The sequence below is a fragment of the Panthera uncia genome (genome assembly GCF_023721935.1).
Source record: "Panthera uncia isolate 11264 chromosome C1 unlocalized genomic scaffold, Puncia_PCG_1.0 HiC_scaffold_4, whole genome shotgun sequence".
Lineage (NCBI taxonomy): Eukaryota > Metazoa > Chordata > Mammalia > Carnivora > Felidae > Panthera > Panthera uncia.
In genome coordinates this window covers 20452258-20474984 of record NW_026057585.1, presented here as the reverse complement: position 1 = coordinate 20474984, position 22727 = coordinate 20452258, and the positions used below count along the sequence as shown (strand labels likewise).

Sequence of the window (22727 nt, the reverse complement as noted above, 5' to 3'; positions counted from 1 at the left end):
TGCACCTCCCCCAGTCGCACTTTGTCTCTCTCTCTCTCAGAAATGAATAAACATTAAAAAAAAATTTAATACCTAGGAATGAAGTTCTGGATCATAGGGTTAGATATAGTTTAACTTTATAAAGAACAATTTTCCAAGGTGGTTAAATCATTTTATATACTACTTGAACGAGTAGGAGTTCTAATTGTTCCACATCTTTGCCAACATTTTGTTTTGTAAACTTGTTTTTGGGTCAAGAGTGGAGCCATTCTGGTTGGTGTGAAACAGTCTCTGAATCTGTATTTTCCTGATGACTTATGATGTTGAACATCTTTCCATGTACATACGTATCTTTTGTGAGATGTTTGGCCAAGTCTTTGCCTATTAAATTTTTTGTCTTTTTGTTGATTATAGTAGTTTTTAAAATATATTTTATGTTATTTTATTTTTTTAACATCAAATATATTTAATTTTTCCCACCACCCCTCCTTTTCTTGCAGAATTTCCAAGGTATTATTTTATTTTAAAAACATTTTCTGAACTTACTACAAAACCATTATTTTTCACACTGCTATATACAGAGTTGATGGAAAATATATTGTTTTTCTACAAATTATTTAATAATTAGGAACAGTAGTTAAAAGTTGTATGTTGCATCTTTACACAAGGCACTGCTTTTCAGTGAGATTTTTTTTTTAAAGTTGAGGTGTAACTGACATACAACATTACATTAGTTTCAGGTGTATAACAATGATTTGATATATGTATGTATATTTTAGATATAAGTCTTTTGTCAAATATATGTGCTGTGTGTCTTTTAATGAACAGAACTTAAAATTTTGCTGTAATTGGTTTTTGAAAATCAGGCATATATCATGTAACCTTACTAATTTCACTTGCTAGTTCTGGTAGTTTTCCTTTTTTTCCTTATTGCTAAGATTTCCAGTACAGTGTTAGAGGTGGTGAAGATGAACATTCTTGTCTTGCTCTTAATATTAGAGGGAAAGCATTCAGTCTTTCGCCATTAAATATGGTGGTAGCTGTGGGGCTTTCACAGAGGACTTTTATCTGAATGAGGACATTTCCTTCCATTTCCTTCCAGTTTATTGAGAGTCTCTGTTAATAATGGGTATTGAATTTTCTCAGTTTTTTCCTACACCTATCGAGATAATCATATAATTTTTTCTCCTTTATTCTGCTAATGTGAATCACATTGATTTTCAAATGTGAAGCTATGATGGTTATGATGTGCTTTTATGTTTTCATATGGCTGGATTTGATATGCTAATGTTTTCTTAAGGATTTTTGTGCCTGTATTTATGAAAGGTAATGATGGGTGATTTTCTTTTCTTGTAATACTTTTAAGTTTTGGTATCAAGGTTATGCTGACTTCATAAGATGAATTGTGAGGCATTTCCATCTCTATTTTCTAAAAAGAATATTATAAGATGGTATTAATTGGATTTGAGGGGTAGGATAGGGAATTAGGAGATGAGTCGTTTGGAGATAAGGGTCTAGTTGATGTTGGATGACCTGGAAGGGTTAGTCTTGTTGTGTGATGGGTTAAGCCAGGGTGTGTGCCATGATGGGTTTGGTTCTGAAAGTCTTTTAGAGCCAGGTGGTAGGTCATCAGTAGAAGCCCTGAGGTAAGGGCCATCAGGTGACTTTCTATTAAGCAATTCCTGGGGGTATGGTGGTCAAGGGGATGAGCAAGGCTCCCCAGTGGGACCACTTGCTTAGGTGTCTGGAAGAGGAGTGTGAGGTACCCAGGTACTCTCCATTGCACTGCAGGGTGGTGCTGTGGCCCACTGGTGGGCAGGTGCCGGGTCACAGGAAGCCTGAGGTGCTGTAGTGACTATATACCTATGTTCATTTCCTTCCCTGTTTTTAACAATACTTTCTGGAAAGTAGATTTCACATTTTACATGCCTTTCTCTAACCATTCTGAACATAACCTCAACCCTTCTCCTAAGCTCCGTTATATGTGTGTGTGTGTGTGTGTGTGTGTGTGTGTGTGTGTGTTGTGTATACACACACTGTTAATTAGAATTTTTATTCTGAGATTAACATGCAGTTGTAAGAAATAATAGGGCTCCTATGTATTTACCCAATTTCCCTGCATGCTAATATCTTGCAAAATTACAGTATAATACTGCAATCAGGATTTAACATTTATGCAATTAAGAGACAGACCTATCGCTACGTTCCTCACATTGCCTTTTTATAGCCACACTCATTTTTTTCCTGCCCTTATCCTCTTGAACTTCTGACAGCTGCTGATGTGTTCTCCATGTATATGTTATATCATTTTGAGAATATTATGTATATGGAATCATAGAGTATGCAGCCTTTTAGGCTGGGCCTTTTCCATTCAGTGTAATTCTCCAGAGGTTCATCCAGGCTGCTGCACATATCAGTAACGTGTTCCTTCTCATGGCTCAGTAGTATTCCAGGGTTTGAATGTACTGCTGTTTGTTAACCATGAAGAATGGCTGTGTTGTTTATAGTTTTTGGCTATTATGAATAGAGATGCTATAAATGTTTGTATCTAGATTGTCATGTGAGCATAAGTTTTCATTTCTCTGGGATAAGTGCCCACAACTACAGTTGCTGAGTTGTGTGGTACATGTTTAGTTTTATAAGAAACTGTCAAACTGTTTTCTAGAGTGGCTGTTTAATTTTACATTCTCACCAACAATGCATGAATGATTGAGTTTTTCTTTATATTTTCCAGCATTTGGTAATGTTGCTGTTTTTTATTTTAGTCGTTCAGATAGGTGTATAATGATATATCATTATGGTTAATCTGCATTTCCCTCGTAAGTAACAATGAGCAACTTCTCATGTACTTATTTGCCATCCATGTATCTTTTTGGCGAAGTGTCTATTCAAATCTTTTGTCCATTCTTTGTTGAATTGTTTGTTTTCTCATTATTGAGTTTTTAGAGTTCTTTTTACATTCTCGCTCCTAGTTTTTTATCTGATAGATATTTTGAAAATATGTTCTCTCAGTCTATAGCTTGTCTTTCATTCTCTAAATAGGATCTTTCACAGAGGAAAAATTTTAAATTTTGATAAAGTCCCATTTATCATTTTTTTTCATTTTTTTAGATGAGGCTTTTAGTATCAAACCTAAGATCTCTCTGCTTAGCTCTGGATCCCCATGATTTTTCAGGTTTTTTCTAAAAGGTTTGTAGTTATGTGTTTTCATTTAAGTTGGTGATTCATTTTGAGTTAATTTTTGTGGGAGGTGTGAGACTTAGGTCAAGGTTCATTTTTTTTTTTTTTTTGCCTGTGGATGTCCAGTTGCTCCAGGACTATTTGTTGAAAAGGTTATCCTTTCTCCCTTGAATTGCTTTGACGTCTTTGTTATGAAGGGCATAGGTATAGATCTACTTCTTTGTTCTTTATTCTGTGTGTTCCATGGGTGTATATGTCTGTCCTTCTAATACCACACTCTTTTGATACTGTACCTATATCGTAAGCCTTAACATTGGAAGAGTGGTTCCTCTTACTTTCTACTTCTTTAACAAAATGTCTTCAGAAAGCCAGATCCTCTTCTTTTTTGTGTAAATTTTAGGATAATGTCATCCATATCTACAGAAAAGTCATGCTGCGATTGGGATAGGCATGGATTAAATCTCTATCTCGATTTGGGGAGGATTGACCTCTTTAGTACTATAGAGTTTTCCAGTCCATAAACACAATATGTCTCTTCATTTATTTAGATCTCTTTTGATTTCTTTCATTAGCATTGTGTAGCTTTCTACATAATGTCCTATTTTGTTAGATTTACATACAATGTCAACTTGTATGTAGATTTACATACAATGTCTACATACAAGTCCTATTTTGTTAGATTTATACCTAAGTATTTCACTTTCTTTTGAGTGATTATAAATAGTATTATATTTTAAATTTGGGTGTTCATTGCTAGTATGTAGAAATACAGTTGATTTTCTATCTATGTTTATTTTGTATCCTGAAATTTAGGGGTGTGTGTGTGTGTGTGTGTGTGTGTGTGTATGCACACATGTGAGTTCCTGGGCACTTCTGCAAAGACAATCATGTTGTCTGCAGATAGGGACAGTTTTATTTCCTTTCCAATCTGCATGTCTTTTATTTTCTTCTCTTCCCTTGGTATAGTTTGAACTTCTAGCACTATGATGAATAAGAGTGGTTAGAGCAGACATTCTTTACTTGTTCCCAATCTTGGGGTTAGGGGGAAGCATCTAGGCATTCATCATTATATGTAATGTTAATTAGAGGGTTGCTATAGATGTACTTTATCAAGTGGAGGAGATTCCCCTCCATTTTCCCAAAAGTTTTTATCATGAATAGGTATTGAATTTTGTCAAATCCTTTTTCTGCATTGATTGGTACGATCATGCCATTTTCTTCATTAGCCTGTTAATGTGGTGGATTGCATTGATTTTTAAAAATAAAGTTTATTTATTTATTTTGAGAGACAGAGGGGTGGGGGAGAGAAGGAGAGAGGTATAGAGAAAAACAAAGAAAGCTCAAACTGAGTACTTACAACATCCACCCTCCTGACTGGGGAAGCCCCCTGGGCTCTGGTGAAGAGCTGGCTGGAGTCCTGTTTGAGGGTCCTGGGCAGAGTGTCCTCCCCTCAGGTGAGACTTCCAGCTAGCTATTCCCACCAGGGCAATACATATACTACCTGAGTGTGATCTATGGTCAGTCATTAAGTTTGCTTATGTGCAGTCCTGAGTGAGCTGTCTTAACTGTGACACACATCCGTATGGCCAACAGGCACATGAAAAGATGCTCAATGTCGCTCCTCATCAGGGAAATACAAATCAAAACCACACTCAGATACCACCTCACGCCAGTCAGAGTGGCCAAAATGAACAAATCAGGAGACTATAGATGCTGGAGAGGATGTGGAGAAACAGGAACCCTCTTGTACTGTTGGTGGGATGCAAACTGGTGCAGCCACTCTGGAAAACAGTGTGGAGGTTCCTCAAAAAATTAAAAATAGGCCTACCCTATGACCCAGCAGTAGTACTGCTAGGAATTTACCCATGGGATACAGGAGTACTGATGCATAGGGGCACTTGTACCCCAATGTTTATAGCAGCACTCTTAACAATAGCCAAATTATGGAAAGAGCCTAAATGTCCATCAACTGATGAATGGATAAAGAAATTGTGGTTTATATACACAATGGAGTACTACGTGGCAATGAGAAAGAATGAAATATAGCCCTTTGTAGCAATGTGGATAGAACTGGAGAGTGTTATGCTAAGTGAAATAAGTCATACAGAGAAAGACAGATACCATATGTTTTCACTCTTATGTGGATCCTGAGAAACTTAACAGAAACCCATGGGGGAGGGGAAGGAAAAAAAAAAAGAGGTTAGAGTGGGAGAGAGCCAAAGCATAAGAGACTCCTAAAAACTGAGAACAAATGAGGGTTGATGGGGGGTGGGAGGGAAGGGAGGATGGGTGATGGGTATTGAAGAGGGCATCTTTTGGGATGAGCACTGGGTGTTGTATGGAAACCAATTTGACAATACATTTCAAAAAAAAAAAATTAACTGTGTCTCACAATCTTAGGAGCCTGGGCATCTGCACATTCCTCTTCCCACCCTGATCCATTCCAAGGGGCCAGCCTGGTCTGGCTCAAGGAAGAGGCTGAGGGACGTTAATTCCTCTTGGAGTCAGGAACAGAAGGGCCAGTTCTGATCCTGAGTCCAGATATGGAGTACAAGCCAAGTACGCCTCCATGACTGCATTCGTGCAGCTCTGGGCAGAAATGCATGACAAATCACACCAACAGCTTCTATTGAATTGATTGAATATGATTGAATCAATCAAAGGTTGAATTGAATTCAATCAATGATTGAACTGTTGTACTTTGAAGCTGGAGGAAGGGGCCATAAGCCAAGGAATATGGGCAGCCACTAGCTGCTGAAAAAAACAAGGAAAACAGATTCTCCCTTTAGAGCCTCCAGAAAGAATCAAGCCTGCCAATACCTTGACTTTAGCTCAGTGAAACCGATGTTGGCCTTCTGACTTCCAGAAGTGTTTGAAAGTAAATAAGTATTCTTCTGAACCACTAGGTGTTTGTCAATGTGTTAGAGCAGCTTTGTATAGATAGGAAGCTCATGGATGTGTGTAGATAGTGTATACTGGTGTAGATAGTCAGTAACTATGTACAGTAGGATACACAGATCCTCTGTGAACATGGGCATTCTGAACTTCTCTCATTCATCACAGTGCTACTTTGGGCTATTTAAAGTAGGAGAGTCCTGAGATCCACATGTTATTTAAAGAACACTGGGATGCAGCCATGTGTAAGATGAATAGGGTAGAGGGAGATTGAAAAAGGACTATTGCCATCTAAAGGGGATGGGTCTTGGGGCACCTGGGTGGCTCAGCTGGTTAAGCGTCTGACTTCCGCTCAGGTCATGATCTCATGGTTCATGAGTTGGAGCCCCACATCGGGCTCTGTGCTGAAAGCCCAGAGCCTGGATCCTGCTTCGTATTCTGTGTCTCTCTCTCTCTCTGCCCACCACCCACCACCACCCCCCCCCCTTGCCCCACCTCTAGCTCATGCTCTGTCTCTGTATTTCTCAAAAATAAATAAAAAACACATTAAAAATTAAAAAAAGTAAGAGGAATGGGTCTTGTTGAAGGGGCTAGAAGTTAGAGTGAGGGGTTAGAGATGGATGGGTACCAGGGATGTTTCAAGGAAGTCAGTCTCAGGCTTTGAAGCCTGACTAATGATGAGAGATGAAGAGAGTGACACCAACAATGACGCAAAAGCATGAATAAGTCACACATTCATTAAGAAAAAAGTAAGAGGATTAAAAAGTTTTCTGACAGGTTTTCATCTGTCAAAAATGACTGTACAAGTTAGAGGGGTTATATTCTTTTAGAAGTGAAAGTGCCACTCAGTGCCTTTTAGGTAAGATAAATTCTAAATCTGTGACTTTAGGGAAGCACACCCTGCTAGTCCTCAAAGACCAAAATATGGCCAGGTGTTTGATTTCTGCATCTTGAAGAAAACTTCCTCTATCTCCCCAGCAGTAAAAGGGATGTTTATTAGCATCCTCGTGAGTTGATGAACTTCCGTATTGACAGATCAAGACCTCTTCCTCGTTATGGTCTGAAATCTTATAGTTCAGTTTTTTCTTAGGATATAAATAAAATAAAATCGTTTGCAAAACAACGATCAAATGTTTTTTTCTTCTACTCGAAACTGTTGTTCTTAAGCTGAAAATTCCACTGTGAACCCCAAATCTGTGTTCTACCAACCATCCTCAAAGTTTTTAAAATGATGCACAAACACATCTCTTTTATTATTGAACCAAGTCTAAACTCATCCTTCACAGGGACAGCCTGTGGAAATCCAGAGGTGGGATCAGGCTGCTTTTATGATTTGTGTGATTCTATGTATGGAATGCTCAGTTTGTGGCACTGTGCTGATCTCTGGATCATGATCCATTAAAACTTTCATTCATTAGAAAGGAAGCCTTCAGGGGCTGGTATTGGGTTTCCACAGGGGCTTTAGCCTAGGAAGATTCTTTTCTATGGGCCTGATATAATAATGTTGTTTTTTACTTATGCATTTATTTTTAATTTAAAAATTTTTATTGAGATGTAATTGACATAACATTATATTCGTTTCAGGTGTACAACATAATATTTGATATTTGTATATATTGTGGAATAATCACCACAATAAGTCTAGAACGTCCATCACCACAACTAGTTACAAATTTCTTTTTCTTGTGATGAGAGCTTTCAAGATTCATTCTCTTAACAACCTTCAGTTATACAGTATGGTGTTATTTAACTATAGTCATGATGCTGCACGTTACATCCCCAGAACTTATTTATTTTATAATTGGAAGTTTGTACCTCTCAACCCCCTTCACCCATTTCACCTCTGTCCCCCATTCTGGCAACCACCATCTATTCTCTGTATCTATGAATTCTTTCCTTTTTTTCCTTTAGATTTCACATGTAAGTGAGGTCACACAGTGTTTGTCTTTATTTTCTGACTTACTTCACTTAGCACAATACCCTCAAGTTTCATTCATGTTGCAAATGGCAAGATTTCCTCTTTACGGCTAATATTGTGATATTTATCGGAATGTGTGTGTGTGTATTCACATTTTCTTTATTCATTCATTCATTTATTCATTAATGGTCACTTTGGTTTCTAAAATGACTTTGCTATTATAGATGATGTTGCAATGAACATGAGAGAATATATATCTTTTCAAAATAGTGTTTTCATTCCATGGAGACATGGAATTGTTGGATCATTTGTAATCCTATTTAAAATTCTTTGAGGAGGGGTGCCTGGGTGGCTCAGTCGGTTAAGCATCTGACTTTGGCTCAGGTCATGATCTCATAGTTTGTGAGTTCAGGCCCCGCATCGGGCTCTGTGCTGACAGGTCAGAGCCTGGTGCCTGCCTCAGATTCTGTGTCTCCCTCTCTCTCTTTGCCCCTCCCACCTCACACTCTGTCTTTCTCTCTCTCTCAAAAATAAAGATTAAAAAAAAATTTTTTTTTTATTCTTTGAGGATCTTCGATACTGTTTTCTGTAATAGCTGCACCAATTTACATTCCCACCAACAGTGCACAAGAGTTTTCTTTTCTCCACAGTCTTTCCAATGCTTGTTATTTCTTGTTTTTTTTTAAAGTTTATTTATTTATTTGGAGAGAGAGAAAGAGAGTGTGAGTGGGGGTAGGGGCAGAGAAGGAGAGAGAGAGAGAGAGAGAGAATATCCCAAGCAGGCTCCATGCTGTCAGCACAGAGTCTGATGTGGGGCTTGATCTCACAAACTGTGAGATCATGACCTGAGCCAAAATCAAGAGTCGGACACTTAACCGACTGAGCCACCCAGGTGCCCCCTTGTTTTTTGTTTTTTGTTTTTGTTTTTTTGATAATAGTCATTCTGACAGGTCTGACAGGTGTGAAGTGATATCTCATTGTGGTTTTGATTTGCATTTCCATGATGATTAGTAATGTTGAGCACCTTTTCCTACACCTGTTGGCTGTCTGTATGTCTTTGGGAAAATGTCTATTCACATCCTCTGCCCATTTTTAAATCTGATTTTTTTTTGCTATTGGGTTGTATGAGTTCTTCATATATTATGATAGTAACCCCTTTTCAGACATACATTTGCAAATATTTCCTCCCATTTGGTAGGTTGCCTTTTCTCATTTTGTTGAGGGTTTCCTTTGGTATGCAGAAGCTTTTTAGTTTGATGTAGTCCTACTTGTTTATTTTTGTTTTTGTTGCCTTTGCTTTTGATTTCAGAGGCAAAAATTCATTGCCAATGCTGATGTCAAGGAGCTTATTGCCTATGATTTTTTCTATGAGTTTTATGGTTTCAGGTCTTATGTACAATTCTTTAATTCATTTTGAGTTGACCTTTATGTATGGTGTAATATAGTGGTCTGGTTTCATTCTTTTGCATATGGCTCCCCAGGGTTCCCAATACCCATTTATTGAAGAAACTGTCCTTTCCCCATTGTGTATCCTTGACTCCTTTGTCATAAATTAATTTACCATACATGTGTGGGTTTGTTTCTGGGCTTACTATTTTGTTTCACCAATCTATGTCTGCATTAATGTCCTTACCATACTGTTTTGATTATTTTAGTTTTGTAATATAGTTTGAAATTAGGAAGTGTGATGCTTCCAGATTTGTTCTTCTTTCTCAAGATTGATTTGGCTGTTTGGGGTCTTGTGTGGGTTCTATACAAATTTTAGGATTGTTTTTTTATTTCTGTGAAAGGTGGCATTGGGATCTTGATGGGGATTGCATTGACTCTGTAGATCACTTTGGACAGTATCAACATTTTAACAGTATTAATTCTCCCAAACCATGAACATGGAAGTTCTTTTAATTTTAAATTTCCTCCTGACACAGAGAGAACTCACATAAAGCCTAAATCTGGACCCTGCAGATTGTTTTGTCTTTGTGAAGTAGAGCTACTGTTTTGAATAAAGTTATCTTAAGGGAGCAACAATTTTGTGGTTGGACTCTCTTTTATTCCTAAATCCATAAATCAAGAACTCCTCCTTTTTGCTTTATTATCATAGATATTGTCATCAACTTCCATTCAGTTGGATATTTGTCAACATTCTAATTTAGTTGTAAGCCTTCAGTTGTCTGTCATACTTCTTAAATAATAATTCGCAAAAGAATCATTTGGGGATCTTATTAAATGCAGTTTCTGGTTCACTAGGTCAGTGTGCGACCTGAGATTCTGCATTTCTAACCAGCTCCCAGGTGATGTGATGTTGCTGGTCCCCAACCACATTGTATAACAAGGGTCCATGGGTCATTCTTACCCTGTAAATATCAACTTGCCACATTCAATTGGGTGCTTGTAGCATTTGGTAAGTTTCATAGTTGGGATGAGCAACATCAGAAATTAGCAGTTAAACCATTGCCTTTTCTTTTCAGAAATTACCAAAAACAAGATGAAGAAAACTTGTTCAAGAAAATGGAAAAATTCTTGAGAGATCTAACAATAATGCCTGGAGTTTTTAATTATAATTGATTCCTCCTGTTTCTTTTTTGTAATTTTTTTTTAGATACATGAAATAGTTCAGGAAATATATATTAAGTTTTTTAATACTGTATTTTAAAGATTTAAGAATTTATCTTTCTAAAATACAGAAATTAAAACCTAGACTACTGTAAACTGGAATTTAAAATAGCCAGAGACAATGTCATGGTTTATTTATAAGAATAACAAGCACATTGCATAGGTTCAAGTTTGCACTATTTGACAATCACGTTTTTGCAGCAACACCCATTTCTAAACTTCTGAACTGCTCTTCAGTATTTACTATTGCACCATCTTATTCATTGGTTGACTACCAATTGTATTGAATCTATTAGCTAAGCAAAGATGAAATCCTAATGTGGGTTCCAGTATCGAGGATAAGGTATATGTAAGAATTGTGGGCAATGATGACATCAGAAATGTACCTTGAAATACTCTTGTCAATTACTAAAGCCAGGAGATTGAATGCTTTTTGTTTTATTTCTTGTGTGAAAAGGGTTAGAGGTGGATAAAGAATGTACTGTAAGCGATAATGCATCCAGTTTAGCTGTAAAGTTTGTATTTTGTCGTGATACCATTGAACCAGCTTCCGACTGTGGGGGTCTATGCCTAAATAGAATTAGCTTTGGGAATTCTCTGATTTTTTCTCTTCCAGTTACATGTCCTTGTGGGATTCAGAATCAAGAGCTTTCCCATCTACCCTCAAATTCTCTTTCTTAACATCTTCCCAGTAAGTCTTCCCTATGTACCAAACTATGAGGTGAACTTGAACACCTGTCTCCTTTCCACCTCCTGAATCGTGGGTACTGCTTTCTGGTCTGTCTACCTTTGATGTCAAGTTAGACCATTTCATCAGTCCAGTTCTTTAAACAGGGAACTACCTCTGTTTCCGTAATAGCCCTGGGGCAGTGGAGTACAGGAGGCATGCAGGGCAGACTGGTGCTCCAGTCACAGCTAGAGCAGGCCTAAGTCAGACTAGAAAATGGGCTGGGTTTCTTTAAAGAGTGGCCAAATTTGGTGGCCTTGGATGGACACTGAGGTTAGTGTACTGGACAGATATGTGTCCAGGATGGAAGAAGTGATGAAGACAGAGTCAAGATGGTGGAGAGATAGGCTTCATTTGGACTCAAGGGTGTGAGGGAGAAGAGGTCAGTTACAAACAGAAACACCCGTAATGATACAACTACCTTGCCTTTCTTTTGAGGAGTTTTAAAAGCAGATAAAAAAAATTATTTTTTATTTGAGGGACTGTGCACATGCATGAGCGAGGGAGAGGGGTAGAGGGAGGGAGAGAGAGTGGGAGAGGGAGAGGGAGAGGGAGAGGGAGAGAGAGAGAGAGAGAGAGAGAGAGAGAGAGAAAATCCTAAGCAGACTCCATGCTCAGTATGGAGCCCAATGTGGGTCTCGGTCCCATGACCCTAGAATCATGACCTGAGCCGAGATCAAGAGTCGGACACCCAACCGTCTGAACCACCCAGATGCCCCTAAAAGCAGATATTTAAGAAGACTTGTGAAGGCCATGACTTCGCTTGTAATGAAGCCTGGTTAATTATTTCTTATGTCCCAGGCCTAACTGACCCAGGGCCATGACTTGGCCAAAAACACTTGACCCGCAACACTGGCTACCTCTCTCAAAAGGCTCTGTTTAAGCCAAGACAGATCTCTTCCTGTTATTTCAAAGCACATGTTCTTTTGGCAGAGGCTCGTGCTGTCTTAGAAAATCCACTACGTTAGATTTGCTTTGAGCCGGTGTGTTAGCTTCATAGGATGTGATTTTTAAATGCTACTTAAAAATACACATTGTACGTCTTCTGTTTGAGATGAGGCTTTTAAGGAGTAATAGACACCACAATAAAAGCCAGCATGGTTTCTATTGTCAATAAGAGAGGAATTTGCATGGCGTGCTGCTTTTTCATAAGGAGCACTTGCGTAGAGCATCTCTTAGCAACACACAAATCAGCTTTGACACCTGATTCATCTTTAATATTCAGGTTCACATCAAGTCTTCCCAGTGATGGGACAGATTGAGTCTTTTAAACCAAGCAAGTGAAAGGTGTCACTTTGTGATTTTTCCATCTTTAGGTTGGCAGCAGCCTCAGAGTTTTCCTTTGGTAACATTTTGGAACTGGAATTTTTTTCAGTGTGGCCTCTTCGGTCCTCCAACTCCTCGGTTTCCATTTCCACTTCATGTTTTTCATCCCCAAAGACTTTGTAATGTTGGGATAAACTTTGAGATCAAATCTAAACTCCTGGGGCACCTGGGTGGCTCAGTCAAGTTAAGCGACCAATTCTTGATTTTGGCTCAGGTCATGATCTCATGGTTGTAGATCAAGCCCTGTGTTGGGCTCCACACTGATTGTGTGGCCTACTTGGTACTTTCCCTCCCTCTCTCTTTGTCCCTCCCCTGCTCATGCTCTCTTTCTCTCTCTCTTTCTCTGAAAATAAATAAGTCTTAAAACATAAAAAAATCTAAATTCCTCAGAGTGGCGTTCAGGGCCCGTCACAAACTGCTTGCTGCTTACTTCTGTCATATCCTCTGCTTCAGCCAAATCAAACAGCCCAGTTATCCAAACATGCCGGGTTCTTTGATATCACTATTTCTTCAAGCCCCTGTTGTGTTTCTTTGCTCTGGGAAAACTCTTTACTGGCTAAGTTCTGCTAATCTTTCTAGATACTTCTGAATTCTCAGGGATCTTCTTCCTGATTCTTTCAGATTGAGTTAAGGGCATGTCTTGGTCATAGAGCTTTAAAATTGGATTTCAGTTGTTTGCTTTTCTTGTACTTAACTGGGAACTTTTGAGGGACAGGAATTCTGTGTTTAATCTGTATATCTCTCTCCTTTCTGGATGTTTCATTTATCTGAATTTTTCTCTGTCTGTGGCAAAGTTGAATCTTCTCTCCCTGTGAAATAGTAGTTCTTTAATACTGAGCGTTTTGGCCAGAGGCTCAAGGTACTCATTTATGAATTTAACAGTTACTTTTTTGAATTGTTCATACCGTGTCAAGGACTATGCTGTTTATTACTATTGGAAGGATATGAGAGTCAACCATCAGATAAAGAGTTATACTAGATGTAGCATTAAGTGGAAAAAATCTGGAGGAATAAAAAATTAAAGCAAGGATTTCTGAAAATGCAAGGTAGCATGGAGGCTATACCATGGTTTTATGAAGGTTATCACAAAGGAAGCAAAACTTAAAAGTATTTTTTGAATATGTATTTTGGCAGTTGGTATAGAAACATTGAATGTAACTCAGTGATTATGGTAACCTCATCAATTTATATATCTTTTTTAAAAAGTTTATTTATTTTGAGAGAGAGAGGGAAAGAGAGGAAGAGAGAGAATCCCAAGCAGTCTCCACACTCAGCACAGAGCCCGATGTGGGGGTCCATCTCATGAACTGTGAGATCATGACCTGAGTCAGAATCAAGAGTTGGGACGCTCAACTGACTGAGCCACCCAGGTGCCCCTAAGTTTATATATCTTAAGCTCAGAAAATCTGCCGTAATAGAAGGCAGATACTGCCACACTCCCTAGGAACTGGTGTGTGTAGACTTCTGGAGTTTTTATTTTATTCATATATTTAAACCTTCACCTCGTTTTTGTTTTAAAATTTAATTTGTTTAAAAACATGCTGGAAATTTCTTAAGATAATTTAATGAATTCCAATTTTAGAACAATGTTAGAAATGCTAAGTTAGTCTTATATATGGACAACATATTTTATATGTAGAGCCTCTATACTGTCTCAGAAATAGGATCTAAAGGTGTTCCTTTTTCCTTTTGCTTTATTTGGAAAAAAGCAAAAATTAAAAGAAAAAAAACACTTCTTATTTGAAAGTGGGGTAGGATATTATATGTAAAAAAAAGCCTCACAGCCATCCAGTCTTATCCTATGCTGTTAACGTTTGGGCACTTACTAAATTGACTTCTTTCTAAAGTTATTTATAAATACTGTTGTTAAAACAATCTAGTGATGTGCTGTCTGCTATCTTTTATGTTAACAACTTTAAAGGTTCCTTTCTGTACTAACTCTAGCTTTGGTCTGCTTTGATCTGTTTATTTATCACTTAATGTTTTATTTTCAAAAGCATCTGAGGCACATTGTTTTAAAAAAGTCAAACAGTGGGTTCCTGGGTGGCTCAGTCATTTAAGCTCCTAACTTCAGCTCAGGTCATGATCCCATGGTTGGTGAGTTTGAGCCCCGCATCAGGCTCTCAACTGTCAGTGCAGTGCCCGCTTCAGATCCTCTGTCTCCCTCTCTCTCTGCCCCTCTCCCACCCTCATAAATGAATAAACATTAAAAAAAAAAAAAGTCAAACAGTATAGACATGCAATAAAAAGTGAAAGTTTCCTTTCATTCTTGGGAGTAACCAGTCAGTGTTTTCCTATATATTCTTCCAGATAACTGAAGTTTGGGTTAAATTATAACTTTTTTTAATACAAAAAAAATGGGATCACACTTTCCACACTCTGTCACTTATACTTTCATTTACTAATGCTTTATTTCATAGCTGCTCTTCTCTATCACCACATGTAGGTCCATGCCAGGATTTCTACTGGCTGTATAATATTTCACGGAATGGATTTACTGTGATTTAATAAGCCAGTTGTCCATTAGGTATCTCCAGTTTTCTTTTTTATTACAAATAATGCTGCAGTAATCATTTTCTCATCTTGTATACAGGCATGTATCTCTATAGGGTGATACTTGGACGTGTATATGCTTGGTTGGAGGTATTGCACATGTAAAATTTTGCTGCAATTTAAAAGTTTATATTTTATTCAAGACTTAAACAGTATTTAACCATAAGCAAAAGTTCTGATTTGAAAGTCAACTCTTTTAAAAAGGAAAGGTGGATTCCTTTCTTGAGGGTGCAATGAGATTACATAATTCAGGGAGGACTTTTTGTCATTGTTTTTCTTCTCATGTTTTAACCTGAATTTTATGTGGAATCTTTGAGAGAAAGTACTCCTTAGCCTTCTGTTGCCTCAAAAAATAAATCTATGTTCTTATTGGTAGCATCTCCTTGATAATGCTGTTATTTCACTGGATGTTAATACTCATTATGATGAACCATAATTTTCGCTTAATTCTATTCTGTACAATATGACATAGAATAGAATGGGGTAGCATCCGATGGGGTAACTTATCTTAAAAGAAATGCATGAAGTTGACTCTAATAATAAAATTTAAAACCGAGAGTATCCTTTTATATACATATTTGAAGTCCTTTTCTTGTAATCTTAAAAGCAGTTATAATTGTGCCTTATTGAATAAAAGAAAACTTACAGATGAAGCATATTTTCTTTTTCTTTTTTTCTTCATGTTTATTTATTTTTGAGAAAGCGAGAGCACGTGAGTGGGGGGGGGAGAGGCCAGAGAGATGGAGAATCCCAAGCTGGCTCCGTGCTGACAGTGTCGGGGTCCCTCCCGACATGGGGCCTGAACCCTTCAACTGCAGGATCGTGACTTGAGCCGAAACCAATAATTGGATGCTTAACTGACTGAGCCACTCAGGCGCCCCCACATTTTCTTTTTCTTAAAGGATAAGCTAATTGAGGCTACATACCTTACTTTTATGTGGGACGAGTAGGTTTCTGAAGTTCTTTCTGAAGTTCTTCCAGGGCCTTTAATGGAGCCACACACAATTAGGTATTTAGTACTCTTTTAGGCAATATCCCTGTTTAACTCAAGTTTCTTCACATACACCTTTGAGTCCACTTCACTCCAGCTGTTTTTATAGACATATCAAATTGCTATTTGAGAAATACCTTACAGATTTTAGATTCATATTTAAAAAATTTTTTTATGTTTATTCATTTTTGAAAGACAGAGAGAGACAGAGCACAAGCAGGGGTGGGGCGGAGAGAGAGGGGGACACAGAATCTGAAATAGGCTTCAGGCTCTGAGCTGTCAGCACAGAGCCCGATGTGGGGCTCGAACTCAAAAACCACGAGATCATGACCTGAACCGAAGTCGGATGCTCAACTGACTCAGCCACCCAGGCGACCCTAGATTCATATTTAAAAGGCAAATGGGCTTATAGTCTTTACTGCTGTGAAATGTATTATAAACATCTGAGAACCTTAATAGTCAACTCATATATGGTTATATTATAGACATATATTGGAAGATAGGTATTTGTGTTTCATATAGAACGTTATTATTTATTCTGACTTTCAGAAAATGACTGTTTAAAAAAATTCTAAAATTTCATAATCTTTCTAGTCTGCCTTGTAAAGGCATATCTGCTAATCTTTTTATTTAGAAGATATACTTTCAAGGAGATGATAGTAATGTATTTTACAGATTATTTTGTTTTCTCTCTTTTTTACAGAAAACAAGCATCGTTATGGGTCCAAGGAGACATTTTCCGATCCAAAATGAAAAATAGACCATCCAATGAAGGGAGTATTAACAAAATTCTTTCTAGCTTGGATGATATGTCTATTGGTGGAAACTTATCTAAAACACAAAACGTGGAAAGATTTGGAGAGGTGAGTTTTCCTCTGGAAGATTTTCATGTCTCCTTAAGACTAATGTTCTGCATTTCTTTGTTTCCTAGCTGAACACATATAACATAGGAATATCTCCTTTCTGAGATGCTGAGAGTGCCAATATTTTTAGGTGTAGTTATCCACTGATAAAACAAGAATCAGAGCAAAGAAAGCAGTTATCCTTAAAAGTAAAAAAGCTGTAACTTACGGAACACAATTGTAAAGGAGGGTACTCTGGTTTGGAGAGTATTTACAAAAAGGAAATAGAAAAACAAAGTTTCTATTTGAAGATGGAAATGGATATAAAGAGGAAAAAATTAATGTGACAATTGAAAAAATAATATATACCACAAGTGGTTTTGTGAAAGGCTCTGCATGTTGGTTTCTAAAGTCCAGAGTTGAAAACATAATTAGGGGCAATTTTTTTTTTTAATGGAGGCTCTATAATATAAGCAAACCACTTTAAACTGGTAATATCCATGGTCTCATTTAATCTTTGTAACTAACTGGTGAATTAGGCAGTATGATCTCCATTAAAAAGGGGGTTTTAAAATTCATTTGAGAGGGAGAGATAGAGAAAGAGAGAGAGAGGAGAGACAGTGGGGTGAGGGGCAGAGGGAAAGAGAGAGAGAATCCCAAGCAGACTCCATGTGGAGCCGGATGTGGGGCTCAATCCCACGATCCTGGGATCCTGACCTGAGCTGAAATCGAGTTGGACACTTAACTGACTGAGCCACCCAAGCACCCCTCTATTTTATAGTAAGGAAATTGAATGTCACCGAAGTTCTAACCTCTGTGATTCCATTCCACATCTATCTGATTCTGAATCTGTTTTTTCTGTTACACCCTGCTACCTAAAAATGGAAGTGACTTACAACAGGTAGGATCATGGGCATTCTTGGAGCTAGAAGCAACCTTGAAATCATTTGTTCCACTTCCCCTCTGGTGCGGATCAGAAACCAGGGCCCCACCAACTCTGTTCCTTGCTGAAGGTCACAGCATTAATTAATAGTAGGACTACCTTGAGACTAGGAGTCTACCTCCTGGTTTAGCTTTTTCTACCACAATATGCCTGAGGTAAGCTAAGCGCTTGGTTTGTATTCATATTTTTATGTCCCTAAAGGAACAAAAAAAGCCGTTAAAAATATTTAAGCCACAAGTGTGGATTTACATTCTATTTGGACGTTTGACCTGGACAAGGGCCTTGAACAAAAGTCTGTGGTTCCGGCTTGGCCCTCAGGGAACCCCAAATGGAAGGAACACATCATAACTCTCTTAGGTCAACAAGTGGCATGCCAAACAGGTTTCTTTCACCAAGAAAGATAACCGGAGTGCTTATGCTAGGGAGAGTGGGCTTTCTTCAAGGACACAGGATGGGGACTGCCAGAAGAACCAATTTTTCAGCCCCATGGTCTCTACTCCAGGACAGCCACTGATGAAGCGGCCAAGTTTACTGGTGTGAGTCATCTGTCCTGACAAAATGTAAATCTCAGCCAAGGTCATGTTGATGTTCACAGCCTTTGTTAACTTTTTCTTGTCTCTTTGTAGTAGTCTGGCCTATTCAAAGCAAACAAAAAGGATCTGAACTGACATTTTAATGTGATAATATAGCTAAGCAAGAATACTTTTCTTGCTCTGGTCAGCATTTCCTTCTTAGGGTTTGTTCAAGTAAACAGGGCTTTGAGTTATGACCTCTGAAAAGAGGCACATACAATTTATCCATCTATCTGAGAAACATATTTATCTTATGGGAATATGATGTTTCCTATGTCATAATCTGTATTAAACTAACATCTGGTAGTTAGAACATTTTGTTCTCATACTTTTTTAGATCTCTTTTAGTCGAATTTAAGAATAATTAACATTTATTTCTCACTAGAAGATGAAAAATGAAATATGATTGAAATTTAAAATGTCAATTTTATTTATTTATTTATTTATTTATTTATTTAAATAGAATTTATTGTCAAATTGGCTAACATACAGTGTGTAAAGTGTGCTCTTGGTTATTGGGGTAGATTCCCATGTTTCATCGCTTACATATAACATCCAGTGCTCATCCCAACAAGTGCCCTCCTCAGTGCCCAGCACCCATTTTCCCCTCTCCCCCACCCTCCCATCCACCCTCAGTTTGTTCTCTGTGTTTATTATAGTCTCTTATGGTTTTCCTCCCTCTCGTTTGAAATTATTTTTTCCCCTTCCCTTCCCCTGTAGTCTTCTGTTAAGTTTCTCAAGATCCACATATGAGTGAAAACATATGATGTCTGTCCTTCTCTGACTTACTAAAATAAGTCAATTTTAAATATGAGCATGTATTCAGGTACTGGGCAGTTTCTCTTCCTCTTCCTTATTCCCGGAACCCCCAATTTATTACTTTAACTCTAGCCATTCAGAAGTGTTATTATTTTTGAAATTAGAGTGCAGAAATGAAAGAATTCAGAAATACCACTGAATGATGGTGCACTTAAGATCTCAGACAGTGACATATATGGCACTGCATGAGCATGGGTGAGGGAGGGGCAGAACAGAATCTGAAGCAGTTTCCAGGCTCTGAGCTGCCAGCACAGAGCCTGACGCAGGGCTTGAACCATGGACCTCGAGATCATGACCTGAGCCCAAGTCCGATGCTTAACCAGCTGAGCCACCCAGGTGCCCTGTGGGGCTGTTATTTAAACAGAAGTGCTCTGGCCTCAGAGTCTGTACTCAGCCACGCACTGTGAGGCCTTTCTCTGTATCATGCTGCCTCCCCATGACGTCCTACATGTGGCTTTAGTATATTGCATCAGTAATTTTTTTTAAATAAAAAAATTTTATTTAGTTTATTTTTTGAGAGAGAGACAGAGCGAGTGAGCAGGAGAGGGACAGAGAGAATCCTAAGAAGGCTCTGAGCTGTCAGCACAGAGCCTGACATGGGACTTGAACTCATGAACCATGAGATCCTGACCTGAGCTGAAGTCCAGAGTCAGGCACTTAACCGACTGAGCCACCAGGCACCCATACATCAGTAACTTTGAACATAACCTTTGCCAGCCTGTCCTAATACATTTCTCCTGGAACTGTGATTGTTGTTAACTTTTCCTACTCCAGGGTGATAATCCAGTATTAACACACCAAACAGATGCTTTTGACTTTGAGATATTAATTAGGTATAAGTGCTGCTAATGTTCAGACAAGTTCACATAAATTGACAATCAGGTAAATAAGAATGTAGTGTTTTATTTAATTAATTAATTTTTAAAGATTTGATTTTTAAGCAATCTCTACACCCAAGTGTGGGGCTGGAACCCACAACCCGAAATCAAGAGTTGAACACTCCACCAACTGAGCCATCCAGGTACCCTGAGAATGTAGTGTTTTAATGACATCAAGATACTGTAATTTATAAAGTCCTTTGCTCTTTTACATCAAATCCTCATGTTCAGGGTGCATCTTAGAAAAAAATCCATGAAGTCAAAAATTAAATCTCTAAGGCCCTACTTTCAAGCACTGTTCTGTCCACTCTGATTTTTAATGTTTATTTATTTTAGAGAGAGAGAGAGAGAGAGGGCACACACAAGCAGGGAAGGGCAGAGAGATGGGGGAACAGGATCTGAAGCAGGTTCTGTGCTGACAGCAGAGAGCCCGATGTGGGGTTCAAACTCACAAATTGTGAGATGGATGTGAGCTGAAGTCATTTGCTTTTTTTTTTTTTTTAATAGTTTTTAAATGTTTGTTTATTTTTGAGAGAGAGAGGCAGAGTGTGAGTGGGGGAGGGGCAGAATGAGAGGGAGACCCAGGATCCCAAGCAGGCTCCAGGCTCTTAGCTGTCAGCACAGAGGCCCACACGGCGCTCGAACTCACGAATCACAAGATCATGACCTGAGCCGAAGTCAACACTTAACCGACTGAGCCACCCAGGTGCCCTGTTCTTTCCACTCTTAGGACCACTAAGGCATTCTGGTTCCAATCTGAATGCCACTGGGATCCAGCAGAGGCTATTGGACAAGACAGTGCCAGTACACAGAGCCACGGTTTGGGGAGACTGCTCTGGCTGTGGAGTGGAAGGGGTGCTGGAGTTGGTGTGTGGCCGGGCATGAGAGGCTCAGGTGATGGGGGAGGGGGGTCCCGGGTGGTAAAGGTCTCAACCAGTGACAGCAAGGAAGGAGAGAAGACAGATTTGGGGGCTCTGATAAATCCAAACTTTCTATTTATCAGAAGCAACTTAATTTGACGATGGCATCTTTGTCTTTCTCTAGCTTTTACATCTCACAGGTTCAACATCTGAGAGCTGAAAGAATTTTGTAGATGACCCAGCCACCTTTCCTAGCCAAATCACTTAAACCTGCTAAAAATCCATTATCATCTTTCTCTTTCAATCCTTTCACCTCTATTTTTACTCATTTATATTTCAAACTCTCCCTTTATATCATTTTTTTATATTCTTCTGTCTTTTTTTCCCTAGTGTGCTATATTTTATCTAATAGATTTTTTTTCTCTTAATGGCACACACCGGTGGCTTACTCTGTCACCATTTTATTAATGCGTTGGTCAGTACTTTATCCAATGGAAATCTATGAACACATTTTATTTTGATTCTCATCTCGTGTGTATATAGAGAACAACTGATGAAATAAAATAAATCTTTGTACTTTGCACTATTATTTGCTGTTTTGCTAGACCATCCTCTGTAAATAAGTACATCTTTTAAAATGGTCTTTCTTTAGGTATCGTAGTTGGCTCTCACTTTCCTGCCTTTATGTAGAGCAAGCTGGTATCCAAAAGAAAGAGCTGGTGCTCAGACCTACCAGAGGGCAAAGGGTAGTTTGACCAAACACCACTCTCCATGGCGAGCAAAGATATGAGGGTCTTCCCTGGATGAGGCTCCCTTCCTTTGTTCACCAGCAACCACGTGACTTTGTTTCTTTTTAGCAAATTCTAGGGAATCTAAGCAGCTCAGGCCAGAGAGGGTCTGCACTGGAACTCTGTGGGGAGAAGGGCTCGTGCCTAAGAACACAAGGGAGGCCTGGGGTAGGTTCCCTGCATTCATCAGTTGTGACTGTTGTTAGCTATTATAAGGAATGAATTTGGTAGAAAGAATGAGACCTACCAGCGCCCGTTGAGGAGAGTCTTTGAACTGCCCCAGGTCCACAATTCTTGGAACTGATTCATGCCTCATGAGAGAGGAACTGTGTTTTCTAATATAGTTTCCCCTCACAGGTGTTTGTGTTCTAGGTGCCCTGATAAATACAGAGCTTAGTTGTATTCATGTCTGTGTGTTATATTCAGGATTCCGGAAGGCCAGAATCCTCTTTCTTACAGCTTTTTCTGGTTTCTTAATTCCATAATTTAAATGTAGTTTGAATAACATTGTTTTAATGTTTTGTTGAGAGTTTGAAGGCTGTTAATCTCTTACTGAGGGTTTTATGGCTTATATGTTCTATACCTTTGAGCTGAAGCTTCATACAATAGCCACAGAAATAAAATAAAGGGTGATGCATTGAGACAAAAAATATGTGATTTGTGTTTCAGCAGATTTATTCAGACCTGTATTGCATGTCTGGATCTTTCTCCTCTCTCTCCCCAGGTCCTGGGGAGATCTCCCTCTCCTCTCCCCAGGTCCTGACTTAAGAGTTTTCTCATACCCTGGGGCTCCTGGGCAGATCAGTGAGTTAAACATCCGACTTTGGCTCAGGTCATGATCTTGCG

General features: G+C 38.6%; 1 protein-coding gene across 6 annotated transcripts in view; it reads left to right on the top strand.

Moving 5' to 3' along the window:
• CDC14A (cell division cycle 14A) overlaps positions 1 to 22727 on the top strand; it is a 185930-nt gene that overhangs the window by 125428 nt on the left and 37775 nt on the right. For all 6 annotated transcript variants that reach the window (XM_049616724.1, XM_049616722.1, XM_049616725.1 and 3 more), the window contains exon 11: positions 16883 to 17042. In XM_049616724.1, coding sequence (XP_049472681.1) covers positions 16883 to 17042 — 160 coding nt within the window. The remainder of the gene's footprint in view (positions 1 to 16882; positions 17043 to 22727) is intronic.